This window comes from Danio aesculapii, chromosome 23 (assembly GCF_903798145.1).
Source record: "Danio aesculapii chromosome 23, fDanAes4.1, whole genome shotgun sequence".
NCBI lineage: Eukaryota > Metazoa > Chordata > Actinopteri > Cypriniformes > Danionidae > Danio > Danio aesculapii.
The window spans coordinates 29663374-29679837 of record NC_079457.1 but is presented as its reverse complement, the minus strand read 5'-3'; the positions used below and the strand labels follow the sequence as shown (position 1 = coordinate 29679837).

General features: G+C 39.5%; 1 protein-coding gene across 1 annotated transcript in view; it reads right to left on the bottom strand.

The window, feature by feature from the left end:
• Positions 1-14157, bottom strand: part of samd10b (sterile alpha motif domain containing 10b) — a 65490-nt gene extending 51333 nt beyond the window's left edge. Inside the window, exons 1-3 of the mRNA XM_056449645.1 lie at positions 14118-14157; positions 3670-3680; positions 3166-3334 (exon numbers count right to left, since the gene is read on the bottom strand). Of these exons, the coding sequence (XP_056305620.1) occupies positions 3166-3334; positions 3670-3680; positions 14118-14157 (220 nt within the window). The remainder of the gene's footprint in view (positions 1-3165; positions 3335-3669; positions 3681-14117) is intronic.
• Between the last annotated feature and the right edge of the window lie 2307 nt (positions 14158-16464).

Sequence of the window (16464 nt, the reverse complement as noted above, 5' to 3'; positions counted from 1 at the left end):
AAATGTATTCAATCTCAGCTCGCTCTCCAATGCTGCACGCCGTCCAAGAACAAATGCGCCAATGGCAGAGTAAAATGATTTTATTACTTGGAAGCGGCGCTCTGGTGACCCCGGGATGGCAAGACCTCATGGAAATGACTGTGATGTGACAAATGGCTCAACATTACGGTGTATAATTGTCCATTAGTGAGAGAAGTCAGTGCTCAGAGCTCTGGGAGTTGGAGGAGAGTGTGTTAGAGGATACGGCCTGCCAAAAGCTGATCCTCTGAGAGACCACAGAGAGGCTTTAAGGATCTGTGATTATCCGAAATATTCATTGGGCAACTTCATAAAAGAGCAGGACATCATTTCATTAAGCAATTACTGCATAACCAGATTTGAAATTACTAGGATCACATCGAGTTGTTATTATTTATATTATTTTTTAATTTTTAAAATAATGTGTATCTGTGTGTTTGTGAGTGTACATTGTATTCCTGTATTGTTTTGGTGTCCAAATTCAATATAATTCAAGTACATTTTTGTACTACTAGTTAACCTAATTATTTTAGTTAAGCCTTTAAATGTCACTTTCAGCTGAATTTTAGTGTTTTAAAAATATCTAGTAAAATAGTATGTACTGTCATCATGGAAAAGATAAAAAAAAAATCATTTATTAAAAATATTTATTAAAACTGTTATGTTTAGAAATGTGTAGAAAAAACTTCTTTCTGTTTAGATTGAAATTGGGAAAATAAATTTACAGGGGTGCTAATAATTCAGGTACTGTATGTACAATACTGTACATCCTGTTGTTATATAGTATATAGTATCTTTTTCAAAAAGGTGGTGTATATAATACATTTTCAGTGAAGTGTATTTGTGCCCACAAGTAAGCAATAGCAGAATATTTTTTGTCTCATTGAGGAAATTGCTCATAAATCACACCTATATGAACATGCAGATTGCTTCCTGTGCATGTTGTGTTTAGGGGTAAAGTTGCTGTAGAAGATAAAGATATAGCATGTGTGTACAGTACTCTATACTTCCTGTGCAGGTTGTGTTTAGGGGTAAAGTTGCTGTAGGAGATACAGTAAAGATATAGCATGTGTGTACGCTATGCTTCCTGTGCAGGTTGTGTTTAAGGGTAAAGTTGCTGTAGGAGATAAAGATATACAGTAGCATGTGTGTACAGTACTTTATGCTTTCTGTGCAGGTTATGTTTAGGGGTAAAGTTGCTGTAGGGGATGCAGTAAAGATATAGCATGTGTGTACGCTATGCTTCCTGTGCAGGTTGTGTTTAGGGGTAAAGTTGCTGTAGGAGGTACAGTAAAGATATAGCATGTGTGTACGCTATGCTTCCTGTGCAGGTTGTGTTTAGGGGTAAAGTTGCTGTAGGAGATACAGTAAAGATATAGCATGTGTGTACGCTATGCTTCCTGTGCAGGTTGTGTTTAGGGGTAAAGTTGCTGTAGGAGGTACAGTAAAGATATAGCATGTGTGTACGCTATGCTTCCTGTGCAGGTTGTGTTTAGGGGTAAAGTTGCTGTAGGGGATAAAGATATAGCATGTGTGTACAGTACCCTGTGCATCCTGTGAAGGTTGTGTTTAGGGTTGCTGTAGGAGATAAAGATATAGCATGTGTGTACAGTACTCTATTTTTCCTGTGCAGGTTGTGTTTAGGGGTTAAGTTGCTGCAGGGGATAAAGATATAGCATGTGTGTACAGTAATGTATGCATCCTGTGCAGGTTGTGTTTAGGAGTAAAGTTGCTGTAGGAGATATAGATATAGCATGTGTGTACGCTCTGTATGTATGTATGTATATATGCATTTAATTTCTTGTAGTTGCCATTGTATCATTTTTATTTTATTTTTTCATTCATTTTCTTATTTCGGCTTAGTCCCTTTATTAACCAGGAGTTGCCACAGCGGAATGAACCGCCAACTTATCCAGCTTATGTTTTTACACAGCGGATGCCCTTCCGGCTGCAACCCAACACTGAGAAACACCCATACACTCTTGCATTTACATCCACACATACACTTCGGCCAATTTAGCTTATTCAAGTCACCTGTACCGCATGTCTTTGGACTGTGGGGGAAACCGGAGCACCCAGAAGAAACCCACAAGAACACGGGGAAGACATGCAAACTCCACAAAGAAATGCCAACTGGTCCAGCTGGGACTCGAACCAGCGACCTTCTTGCTGTGAGGCAATTATGCTACCCACTGCGCCACCGTGAGGCCTATTTTATTTTTTAGATTGTTGAATTGCTAAATTAATTAAAATGGATATAAAAAAAGACAAAAGAATTGCTGAAAACAACAGCAAAACTACTATATAACTACTAACTACTATAAACTTTGACTGAAATGAAATGAAGCTCCTAAGGTGACACGGTGATGGAAGCAATAAATGTGAGAAAACATGTTTTATTGTTGGTTTTTGTGTTCTCTTGCAAGCACACTTTGTTCCTTTGAGCAATTTTGCATTTTAATATGCATTATCCAACAAAGACTCATTCTGATTACATACCCTTATATACAGAAAAATATGTCCTAGGAGCTTCGTTTTTTTTATTTATTTTTTTTTATTTGCAGTTTTTGTTTTTGCAAATTCACCAGCGACCGCTGTGTATGCTTTTTGAGATCTCATACTTCTCTCGCAAGTGGCATTCACGCCTGCTGTTCTTGCATAAATCCACCAGAGGCTGCTGCCGACTGACTGACTGACTGATCCATCGACTAACCCACCCGCCTCCTTCCCTAAACCCAACCAATAGTGATTTAAAAAAGAACTGAGCAACCAGAGCCCACCCACTTCCTTAAACCCAACCTATAGTGTTTTCAAAAGCAATACAGAAAAAGAAAGGACCTCATAGCAGCCTAATTTTTACCACGTTTTCTCACCCTGTTATTTACTTGTTTATATTATTTTTTGTTTTTTGTTTTTGTATAACCTGCTTTCTGGAACTGTTCTTATATAGGGCTATGTTTTCAGAATGAATCAATGTTAGCATTATATCAAAAAACTAAATTTTGCATTCGCTCACAAAAGCCCACCTCATATTATTTACATCACAAATATTTTGTGAGAGTATCCAACATTTCTTAGAGGAATGCAAACATTTTGCAAATAAAAGAAAGCTTTCACAAACTTAGTGATAAAATAGATGTGCAGTACCTGTGATGGCGTGGTGAGAAAAGGCCTCCACATAGGTCAGGTAGTTGTGGGGACAGTGTTTCTTCAGCCACTTACACACGTCCTGCTGGGTCCACAGCACCACGGGTTTGCATAAGCTGGAAAGCGTCGGGCTGGTGTGGTACACAGTGAAGGCCTCTCCTGGCTGGATCTATGGAGCAAAAAAAATGACCAATTGTCACCATCTTGACTGAAACCAGTTAAAAGAGTTTCTAATAAGCATTTGTTTAAGAAAATATCAAGAGTTTAAGGCTTTCAAACACAAGCACATGTTTTGTTTGTTGCTGCAGGAGTAACCAAAGCACGAGCTGTAAGGCTCTATATACCTTTTGGAAAATGGGGGCAGGGAGTAGCAGCTCATTTTCATTTAAAGAGAGACAGGATTTGTGTAGATGCAAAAGGGGGCAATAACAGAATGGTATAATAAATTAACCCTGAGGAATATTGAGATGAACCTTAACAAAGCACATTAATGACAACGTTCACCCATTCAATTCCTGTTGAATGGAATTCAATTTCGGTCAAGCATTACCGAACTAAATTGTGGATCGCACTGTTGCTCGCTGCAGAATTTGGTAATTTCTTGGGAACGGAAGCATCAGCCAATCAGATCACTTTATGCAAATACCCCAGCTCAGACAGTAGCCAGTTGCAGTCAGCCCCAACTTCAGACACGCCCTCTGTCAAGCGTTGATGCCCCATGTGAATCGGGTGTATGTGGACATGGAAAATTTATATTACATTGTGTAAAGACTCCTTTATCATATGAACCAAAAATATGGGCAACCCATAGGTTAACCTGGCAACCTTCCTACCAGATTAAAAAAAGTAAAAAATATATATAATTCTAAAAAAACAACTGGCAGAAGAAAAATAGAACCAGGAAAGAGGGTATACTGTTTGGCTTTATTTCTTCAGGGTGCACTTATAGAGTACATTTCTCTTTGAAAGCGCTAATTAAAACAACTAGCGCCGCGTGCTTCTGTGTAAACAATGCTCTTCTAATTACACGCACACTTTGTTCTGACTGCAGCAATGAGCCAAAAGCTTCATCAAAACACATTTTTATGGATCTCTGCTGCAGATTCTTGCATAATCGGAACTGTAATATAAACTTTTACAAGGGTACATTACGCTTGAGTGAAAACAAGATAAAATGCGGCACTAGTTCCTGTAAACTACAGTATGAGAGTAAACAAAATACTATTTTCCTGCTACGAGATAGTAATAAATAATAAAGTATTTATTTAATATGTACGATGTGAGTATATAACTAATAATATGAACTATTATCTCACGATTAAGCTCTAGTATCTAATAATAAGTATGATTTCAATTTAATTCATCTTTATATCTACAGTATAGCGCTTGTAGATTGTGTCAAAGCAGCTTAACATAGAAGTTCTAGTAAATTGAAACTGTCTGTCCAGTTTTCAGAGTTGAAGTTCAGTTTAGTTCAGGTCAGTGTGGTTTAATTTTCACTGCTTAAAGTCCAAACACTGAAGAGCAAATCCATCGATGTGCAGCTCTACAAGCCCCAAACCAAGTAAGCCAGTGGAGACAGATTAATGTCTAAAAACATCTAAGTGTATCTAAAAAAATACCCAAATTACTATATTATTATGTTATGATTTGTTAAATACAAATGAATCAAACCCAAAAGTTAAGAAAAAAGTCAGAAAGTCAACAGTGCCACCAATCCTCGCTTGCTTTTTAAAACATTTTCCTCCCTCCTCTATCCTCCTCCTCCACCCGCATCCTCCACACTCACTACAGATGACTTTGCTACATTCTTTTGCACCAAAACTGCAAAAATCAGTGCTCAATTTGCTGCACCTACAACAAACACTCAAGATACACCACCAACACCACACACACTCACCTCTTTCTCCCAGCTCTCTGAGTCTGAGGTGTCCAATCTCGTGCTATCAAGCCATGCAACCACCTGTCCGCTAGATCCCATTCCCTCTCATCTCCTGCAAGCCATTTCTCCTGCAGTCATACCAACACTGACTCACATAATTAACACATCTCTTGACTCTGGTCTATTCCCTACTTCATTTAAGCAGGCTAGGGTAACCCCACTGCTAAAGAAACCCAACCTGGATCAAACGCTACTTGAAAACTACCGACCGGTATCCCTGCTTCCATTCATGGCCAAGATTTTGGAGAAAGTAGTGTTCAATCAAGTCCTAGACTTTCTTACTCAAAACAACCTCATGGACAACAAGCAATCTGGCTTTAAGAAAGGCCACTCAACTGAGACTGCCCTGCTCTCGGTCGTGGAGGACCTCAGACTGGCTAAAGCAGACTCTAAATCATCTGTCCTCATCTTGCTGGATTTATCAGCTGCTTTTGACACTGTAAACCACCAGATCCTGCTATCTACGCTTGAGTCACTGGGCGTCGCAGGCACTGTTATTCAATGGTTCAGTTCCTACCTCTCGGACAGGTCATTCAGGGTGTCGTGGAGGGGAGAGGTGTCCAACCTACAGCATCTAAACACTGGGGTACCTCAGGGCTCTGTGCTTGGGCCACTTCTCTTTTCTATCTACACGTCATCTTTAGGAACAGTCATCCAGAAACGTGGTTTTTCCTACCACTGCTATGCTGATGACACCCAGCTATACCTCTCTTTCACCCTGATGATCCCTCGGTTCCAGCTCGCATTTCAGCCTGCCTGTCAGACATTTCACTCTGGATGAAAGATCATCATCTCCAGCTTAACCTCATGAAAACGGAAATGCTTGAAGTTTCTGCCAACCCGACTCTTCACCATAACTTTTCAATCTAGATGGATGGAGCAACCATCACTGCATCCAAAATGGTAAAAAGCCTTGGAGTTACGATTGATGACCAACTGAACTTCTCTGACCACATTTCTAGAACTGCTCGATCTTGCAGATTCGCACTCTATAACATCAGAAAGGTCCGACCCTTCCTATCTGAACATACTGCTCAACTCATTGTTCAAGCTCTTGTCCTCTCCAAACTGGACTATTGCAACTCTCTGCTAGCCGGGCTACCAGCTAGTTCTATCAAACCTCTTCAGCTGCTTCAGAACGCAGCAGCACGAGTGGTCTTTGATGAACCCAAAAGAGCACATGTCACTCCGCTACTCACCCGTTTGCACTGGCTGCCAGTTGCTGCCCGCATCAAATTCAAAGCTCTGATGTTTGCTTACAAAGTGACCTCTAGCTGTGCTCCTTCGTATCTGCTCTCACTTCTGCAGATATATGTGCCCTCCAGAAACTTGCGTTCTGTGAATGAACGTCGCCTCGTTGTTCCATCCCAAAGAGGGAAGAAATCACTTTCCCGAACTCTCACATTCAATCTGCCCAGTTGGTGGAATGAACTCCCTAACTACATCAGAACAGCAGAGTCACTTGCTGTCTTCAAGAAACGACTAAAAACGCAACTGTTTAGTCTCCACTTTACTTCCTAATCTGCAACTGCCTCTCTGGCTATACCACTGTGCCCTCTCTCTCTCTCTCTCTCTCTCTCTCTCTCAAAAAAAAAAAAAAAATTTCTACTAATGTTTTTGCTTCTTAGACTTTTACACACCTGAAACTTGTCTATAGCGCTTGTTCACTGCTGCTCTTATAGTTGTGTAAATTTGCTTCCTTGTCCTCATTTGTAAGTCGCTTTGGATAAAAGCGTCTGCTAAATGACTAACTGTAAACTGTAAACTGTAAGAAAAAGAAAAGACAAAACACACTTAAAGTTAATATGTGCTAGTAACTATTCAAACAAGAACTATAGTATCTAATGAGTAATTACTAGTGTGTAAATAATAGGTAATAGTACCTAATGAACAAGTAGTAGTATGTAATGATATTAAAGTATTAGTATTTGTAAGTGTCTAAAGTACAGATTGCAAATTGGTACTAGTAATTTGTACAGATAAAGGGCTCTATTTTAATGATCTAGGTGCAAAGTCTAAAGCACATGGCATAAAAGCATTAAGGGCGTGTCCAAATCCACTTTTGTTATTTTAAGGACAGAAAAATATGCTCTGCGCCGTGGCACATGATCTAGAATTGTGCTTATTCTCTTAATGAGTTATGGGTGTGTTTTGAGAGATTAGAGTCAAATCAGAGTCTCATCTCCCATTCCCTTTAAGGGTCGGTTGTGTTGCGCCTTGGCACATTTACTACTCACATGGCGGACTTTGTAAGTGGAAAAACCGGAACACTTCACTAGCAATAAAACAGTTAAATAGAGCATCTGCAGTGCGAGGATAAAGAATGAGCCTCCTCTTATCAGCCTCTTTACTTTCTCATTCTCATTTTTTTCAAGTAAGAAAAGGGTGGAAACTCACTCCACTAAAGACCATTCTAATTCCTAAGACCAGTTCTAATTTAGAGTTATATCCAAACACACATGCCATGTCCCATATGGTCCAACAACAGACAGGTGGACAAATCTAAGCTTGTAATAAATAAAACAAATATGCATTTAATAAATCATAATAATTATTGTTATAATAGTAATAATAATAACAATATACAAATGCAAGTTGTCGTGAAGAAACTATTAAAAAAAAACCTGAGATGAAGGCATGGAGGCCGTGGTTTTTATATTTATGTAGAAAGTAATATGTTTTGTAATATTTTAATCCTTTAATACTTTTTCATTTGAAAAGATATTTGTGTATTGCTGTACATCCTGTGCGCATGCTCGAGTGACGTCACAGTCGCTGTCACCGGACGGTAGCCTCGCTGCGTTTGTTTGGAGTTTAGATTCGCAATTTACATTTTTATCATAAAATACCTCATTCACTAAATATTTATCTCTCCTACTTGGGGTGAACAATCCCTTAACACACTCATACAATCAAATCTACTTTTAAACGTTCTGTCTCTCGAACATCCGCCTGGTGTTTGTAGCTTTAGCCTGCTAGCCTGCTAGCACCTGCTTTAGCCTGCTAGCTCCGCTGGTCAGCTAAAGCTACCAACCTCTTTCACTCACTTATTTTCTCACTTACTGGCTTTGCTCTTCACCTTGTACAATGTCGCTTGCGTGTCTGTCCTTGAGTGCAGGAGAAGCATCGATGGAGGCGCTGGAGCTGGAGCTGGAAGCAGTGGAGTCCCAGATTCGCTCGCTGGAGACGAAGCGATAGGGCATCAGGGCTATGCTCTTAACCCGTACTCGCTGGTCTGAGGTAAGTGTTCGATACAACGACAATCCTCCTGCCTCCTCAACCCCGTGTGCTTCTCTGTCCAGGCCCAGCGCACAGAGGACGCGGTTCGCCCAGGCGTCGTTCACGCCGACACCCGGCTACCACGGCCCCTGGGTGCAGCCGCGTAAGGTGCTTACCAGGTCCCGGGGCAGAACGTCTCCTCCTCCGGTGTTCGAGATCCCCACGGAGAACCGCTTCGCCCCTCTCCGCAAGACGGGTCGCGATGTGGCCATCATTGGCGACTCAATCGTGCGCCACGTCCGCTCCGCTTCCTCCAAAGGTAACAAAATACACACTTTCTGCTTCCCTGGTGCCCGAGTTAAGAATATTTCTACACAGATACCTACTATCCTGAGTGCTGCCGAGAGCCTCTGTGCCGTCGTCCTCCACGTGGGGACGAACGACACCGGGCTCCGGCAGACGGAGATCCTGAAGAAGGACTTAAGGAGCCTGATCGAGACGGTTCGACGCACCTCGCCCGCCATGCAGATCATCGTTTTGGACCGCTTCTTACCTACTGCCGAGGAAATGAAAGGTTCAGTAGACTTTTTGCTCTGAATGAATGGCTATTAACATAGTGTGAAGAACAGAAATTGCTCTTTGCCAATAACTGGAATCTTTTCTGGGAGCGTCCTAGGCTTTTCCGCGCTGACGGGCTGCACCCCAGTCGAGCTGGAGCTGAACTCCTGTCGGACAATATCTCCAGAATACTTCGCTCTATCTGACTAGTAAGTAAAAACTCACAAAATTCACAATTTAGCCATACAGAGTCCTATTCGTCCCACATAAATAACAGTAATGCATACATAGCTAACCCCATAGAGACTGTGTCTGTTCCTCGCATTATTAGATCAAGAAACAAACGTACTGTGTGCTCCAGAAATAATCTATTAAAAATTAAACCAGAAAAACCACTAAAAAGTGAAAATACAAATTTCATGAAGCTTGCTCTCCTAAACATCAGGTCACTAGCACCTAAAGCACTTATCATAAATGAAATAATAACAGATAACAATCTTAATGCACTCTGTCTCACTGAAACCTGGCTGAAACAAAATGACTATATTAGTTTAAGTAAAGCAACTCTTCCAGGATTCTTATATAAACATGAGGCTCGTCAAACTGGTCGTGGTGGTGGAGTCGTGTCAATCTTTAGTGATATTCTTAATGTTAATCAGAGAAACGGACTTATGTTTAGCTCCTTTGAAGTATTAGCGCTTTATGTTGTCCTTCCAAACACTATGCAAATACCTATGTTATCTCTCGCTCTAATCACCATATATGGACCCCCAGGACCCTATGTCAATTTTCTAAAAGAGTTTTCTGATTTTATCTCTGACTTACTAGTTAAAACTGATAAAATACTAATTGTAGGAGACTTTAACATCCACATAGATGACGCTAACGACACATTAGGGCTCGCGTTTATGGACTTACTGCTCTCACTAGGAATAAAGCAAAATGTTATTGGTCCAACCCATCGCCTAAAGCATACACTAGATCTAATTCTGTCTTATGGAATTGAGGTCATTGATGTAGACATTATACCACAAAGTGATGTATTACAGACCACTACCTCTTACTACATAAGCTGTGTTTACCTGAAATTAGCAGATCCGCTCCAATATATCGCACTAGTAGAACTATTGTTCCATCCACCAAAAATGAATTTATAAATAACTTACCTGATCTTTCTCTACTTCGAAATGCACCCGCAAACGCAAATGACCTTGATGTAGTAACCAGCAGTATGGATGCCATCTTTACTAGCACTCTAAATACCGTGGCACCCATCAAACTAAAAAAGGCTAGAGAGAATAAAACTACACCATGGTATAATAGTCATACCCGCACTCTCAAAACAGCAACCCGTGCCCTGGAGCGTAAATGGAAAAAACTAATTTAGAAGTCATTAGAATTGCGTACAAAGACAGTATGTCCAGGGCTTTAAAATCTGCCAGGGCTGAGCACCTCCGCAAACTGATAGAAAATAATCATAACAATCCTAGATTCTTATTTAACTTCATTGCTAAATTAACAAATAATCGGTCATCTTTGGAACAAAACGTTCCACCGCAAATTAGTAGTGATGACTTCATGAATTTTTTCAGTGATAAAATAAAAGGCTTTAGACAGAAATTAGGAGATATTAAACTTTCTGCACCGCCTTATACTTCAGATCCAGTAAACACGCCACTGAATCTAAATAACCTACAGTGCTTTAAAATCATAGAACAGGAAGAGATAGACAAAATTATAAATAGCTCTAAATCAGCTACGTGTATATTGGACCCAATTCCAACAAAGTTATTGAAAGAATTGCTACCTGTTATAGGAGAACCTCTTCTTAACATTATCAACTCTTCTTTATCTTTAGGCCATGTTCCAAATCCCTACAAGTTAGCTGTTATTAAACCTATTATTAAGAAACCACAACTGGAACCCAGCAACTTAGCTAATTATAGGCCTATTTCAAACCTTCCATTTATATCTAAAATACTAGAAAAAGTTGTTTCTGCTCAATTATGCTTTCTGCAGACGAACAATGTTTTTGAAGTGTTTCAGTCAGGTTTCAGAGCTCATCACAGTACAGAAACTGCATTAGTGAAAATAACCAACGATTTACTCTTAGCTGCTGACCAAGGGTGCATCTCGCTATTAGTTCTACTCGATCTTAGTGCGGCCTTTGACACCATTGACCATGGTATCCTTATTAATCGCTTAAAGTCTACAGGTGTCCAGGGACAGGCCCTACAATGGTTTAAGTCATACTTATCTGATCGTTACCAGTTTGTGAATATTAATGGACAGCCTTCACAAATCAGCCCAGTAAAATACGGGGTGCCTCAAGGATCAGTTTTAGGCCCTTTGCTGTTTCCAATATACATGCTACCCCTGGGAGACATTATTAGAAGACATGGGATCAGCTTTCACTGCTATGCAGATGATACTCAATTATATATTTCAACTAAACCTGATGAGACGTCTAAACTGTCCAAGCTAACTGAGTGTATTAAAGATGTTAAAGACTGGATGACCAACAATTATCTTCTCTTAAACTCAGACAAAACAGAATTATTACTTATTGGGCCTAAATCCTGTACACAGCAGATCTCACAACTCGACCTACAATTAGAGGGATACAAAGTTAGCGTTAGCTCTACTATAAAAGATCTGGGTGTCATATTAGACAGCAATTTAACTTTTAAAAATCATATATCCCATGTCACAAAAACTGCTTTCTTCATCTGAGAAATATCGCTAAGTTACGAAGTATGCTATCCATCTCAGATGCAGAAAAGCTAGTCCATGCTTTTATGACTTCTAGGCTGGACTACTGTAATGCTATGTTTGCTGGCTGCCCAGCATCCTCTATTAACAAACTTCAATTAGTACAAAATGCAGCTGCCAGAGTTCTTACCAGGTCTAGAAAATTTGATCACATCACACCAATTTTATCCTCCTTACACTGGCTGCCTGTTAAGTTTCGTATTGAATTAAAAATATTGCTTCTTACATATAAAGCTTTAAATAATCTAGCTCCTAGCTCATCTAACCAATCTTCTGTCTCACTACAATCCAACTCGCTCTTTAAGGTCTCAAAACTTAGGGCTTCTGGTAGTGCCTAGAATAGCAAAGTCGAGTAAAGGAGGTCGAGCCTTCTCATTTATAGCTCCTAAACTTTGGAATAGCCTTCCTGATAACGTCCGAGGCTCAGACACACTCTCCCAATTCAAAACAAGATTAAAGACCTATCTGTTCAGTAAAGCATACACTTAGTGCAACACTTAGGGGGCTTCCACACAGGTTATGCATCTTGTTGATATACACTGTGAACATCAGCTACGCTATTATTTTCTTTATTCTCCATTTCCACCTGGGGATACTCATGCTGAGGCCCTCAGACTATGCAGAGTCAATGATTCGATCCAAGACCAACGACGAGATGATCCCAAGGTTTCCATATCCTGGACCAGGCCGAATCCTGAGCAGCTACTGTGATGGTCATGGAAGAGTGGAGAACATAAGACTGATTCCTGTGACGCTCCAGAGACAGACGAGTCTTCGCTGAGGCCAGCTTCCAGCCTCCGCCAGCTTCCAGCCTCCGCCACTGAGACTTCAGCTCTGCACAAGACGTTTGGCCAGCGGAGAAATTAAAATGATCGTGCCCAACTGAGCCTGGTTTCTCTCAAGGTTTTTTTTTCTTCACTTCCGCCATTAGTGAAGTTTTTTTTCCCTCTCCGCTGTCGCCACTGGCTTGCATGGTTCGGGATCTGTAGAGCTGCGCATTGTTGGATTTGCCCTTCAATATTTGGACTCTCAGTATTGATTATTAAACCACACTGAACTGAGCTCAACTGAACTGAACTTAAACACTACAAACTGAACTACACTGTTCCTATTTACTATGACCTTATATGTGAAGCTGCTTTGACACAATCTACATTGTATAAGCGCTATACAAATAAAGGTGAATTGAATTGAATTGAATATTAAGCAATGTGTAAGTGAGGTGCACAACTAACGCACTCTGCACTGGACTTTAGACCTGTTTCAACTGTATGTTTTAGTTACTCAAAATAGCAACATATCAACAATGCCCCTTAACACATCTCTTTTCTAGACCAGAACACCCATGAGTCCACAAAGTGGTGTAAATGGATTTGCTAATTAAACAATGTGGTGCAAAATGAGAAAATTAGTGTTGCGCTGGTGTGAAAATAGCAACACATCACGACAAACACGTCTTGCACCTTATTGTGCCAGGTGTATGATAATGAATGGCCCTAAATAATAAGACAGCTTGCCAATACACATCACATCAAATACTCAATTCCCTTTATAAAATTTAAATAGAAGTGAGCATGTAATTTCAAAAACAGAGACTAAGGCCAGTCTGACAGATAGCAGCTCTTGTTTAAAAAAACCACATAAAATAAGGCTAGTATTGTTGTTGTGGAGAGCTGCAGGTCACACATTAATCAACACCTATGACAGAAGCTCATTTTCACTCAGAAAACAGACAGAAAGAGACAGGCATTAAGGTAACAGACTGAACAAAACAGACAGAAAGAGAGTGAGAAAGATACTGATTCAGACATGAGCATCATATTTCTTTCATAGTAACTGAAAACTGTCACGGAAAGGAAATAAAGTAGAAGGCTCAACATTCTGGACTGCTCCTATGGGAAAAGCTGAAAATATGATTCAGTGTGAGAAGAGAGAACATCAAACATGAGACCAAGCAAAATGAAAGAACAGTATATGACAGAAAAAGCAAGGATTCGAATGACAGAGTGTGATATAAAAGTGAAAAAGAGAGGTCATTTAAATCTCTGCATATTATTTCTAGGTGTGTAATGGGAGTCATATTTCTGCTGCTACTGTAAGGTACTTTCCGTAACGGGATACAAAAACATCAACCCAGGCTCATTCTGAAAATGTACCCCTATATACATTTCTGGAGAGTGACAAATACGTCCCAGTAAGTAAGTTTTTTTGCAGTTTTTGTTTTTGCAAATCCACCACTGTGTATGCTTTTTGAGTTCTCAAATTTCTCTCACGAGTGCCATTCCGCTTGCTGTTCTCACGTAAACCCACCAGAGACCACTGTCGACTGACTAACTGACTGACTGGCTGATCCAATAGTGTTTTCAAAAGCACAGGTTGACCAACGCTTTCAGATTTTACCACATTCTCACCCTGTTATTTACTTGTTTATTTATTTTTTGGATTTTTGTTTTTGTCTTACCAGCTTTCTGGAAACGTTCCTCACCGGACTCGAACCCCATTGTCGTGATCAACTCCTCTCTGCGTCTCAAGTTCATCGACGTACATGGTAAGATAAATGGACAAATTGGTAACAGCGGGAAAGCCGTCCACATGGAGGTAAGTGGTTAGCTGGTAAGCGCTATATAACTCGTGACCTCCAAAAGAGTATATAGCGCTACGTTTTCAGAATTAGCCTATGTTGTAAAAGATGATGTTCTGGACCACCATTTTGCATTTAGTACTTCCTTTGTTCTTTGTGCCATAGACTGATGGAGTGCTGGAAAACTCCACAGACTATTTTGACATGATTGCATTCAGGCCTGGAGCCAGCTATGAGGTCAACCAGGTCTGGGCTTCTGTCAGTTTTTTTAACTCCTCAAATGAGCGTCTGCATGTATAATTAAGTTTAGACAGTTTGCAAGACAGTTTGTGTTCGTGACATGAAAATGATCACTGCGAGACTCTGGTGGAGTGAACAAGGCTTGAGAGAGCTGTTAGTGCAGCCTCTGCCATGTTGCCAGATTCAGCTATTATAAGCATCTTTGGAATGGTCTTTTCTGCTTAAAAAATGTAAAAAAAAAAAGTGGGAAATTTCTGTTAAAGAGTAACCCAAAGACCTCATGGACAGGTTATTGCTTACAGGATGTCACATTCAGTAAGGCAATGAAAAACATTAATTCCATACTGACATTATCCACTAGAAACACTATCAATGCTATTAAAAACAGTAGCATGTAACACTAATGCACAATTTGTAGAACAAGCTGATTCTGGAAAAAAAAAAAATCCAAACATTATGAAGAAGTTTAAATCTATATCAGGGATTCTCAACCAGTTGGCCGTGGCCCACTAGTGAGTCTCAGCAATTCTGCAGGTGGGCCGCAAGATAGCTTAAAATAAACTTAAATATTATACTATAATTATTTGATTTTATTATTAAACGCGTTATTTACAAATGATCTAAGTAATGGCATTTCCTGTTTTCGATGATTGATACCTTCTGACTCTGTGCAAAAACAGCTTCACTGTTAAATACAAACCCAACTGTGGCTTGAACTTCCAACTGCTGCACGCCGACTAGGACTACATTCTCAGTTGTATAAAAGAAACGGTCAGGCAAATGTAAAGGTAACGATGATTAGAGTTATAATAACCAGCTCACGCATGCCTCGCATCTGCGACTCATAGCGTATCAGAGTCGTACAAGTCTGTTGATTCATGAACTATGCATGCTCTCTTTGTGTGACACTTTGCAATGTTCAAATTAATGTCCTGCAAGGGTTTATAGTGGACTGTTATTAACTGTACACGAGAATCAAGCGAGACTTGATGGTGTTTCAGTAGTGAACAGCTGTTCACTGTTCCTGTCAGCGAACTCCAATAGGCTCATATCCAGCTACAAACCCAACCGCTGTGTCCCAAATTTAGAGAGTTTGTACTGTATTTTACATTTCTTAGTTTATTTTTTAATGTATATGAAAAGTAAATCAATAGATGAATAGCCATCAGTCCAATTTAAACCAGCAGGTTTTTTTGTCTTACTTAGAAAAGGCCCAAATACTCTGCAGTTGTAAAGAATAACTAAAGAATTTAGAAGCTTTCAATTTGTGTGTGTGTACAAAAAATGTATATAATAATAATAATAATAATAATAATAATAATTATTATTATTATTATTATTATTATTATTATATAATTATTAGCCCACCTTTTATTTTATTTTTTTATATATTTCCCAAATAATATTTAACAGAGCAAGGAAATTTTCACAGTATGTCTGATATTATTTTTTCTTCTGATATTATTTTTTTCTTATTTGTTTTGAAAAATATCTAGTCATATATTATTTGCTGTCATCATTCATTCATTCATTTTCTCTTTGGCTTATTCCCTTTATTATCTGGGGTCGCCACAGTGGAACTGTCACTTATCCACTATACACAGCAGATGCCCTTCCAGCTGCAACCAATCACTTTGAAACATCCATACACATATACACTATGGTCAAATTTAGCATATCCAATTCACCTATACCACGTGTCTTTGGACTTGTGGGGGGAAACCGGAGCACCGGAGGAAACCCACGCAAACACAGGGGGGAACATGCAATGCATTATATGAAATTATATATATATATATATATATATATATATATATATATATATATATATATATATATATATGTGTGTGTGTGTGTGTGTGTGTGTGTGTGTGTGTGTGCGTGTGTGTGTGTGTGTGTGTGTATGTATGTGTGTATGTATGTATGTATTTATATATATATATATATATATAATTTCAGAACATTTTTGGAGAGAAAGGTGCGCCCT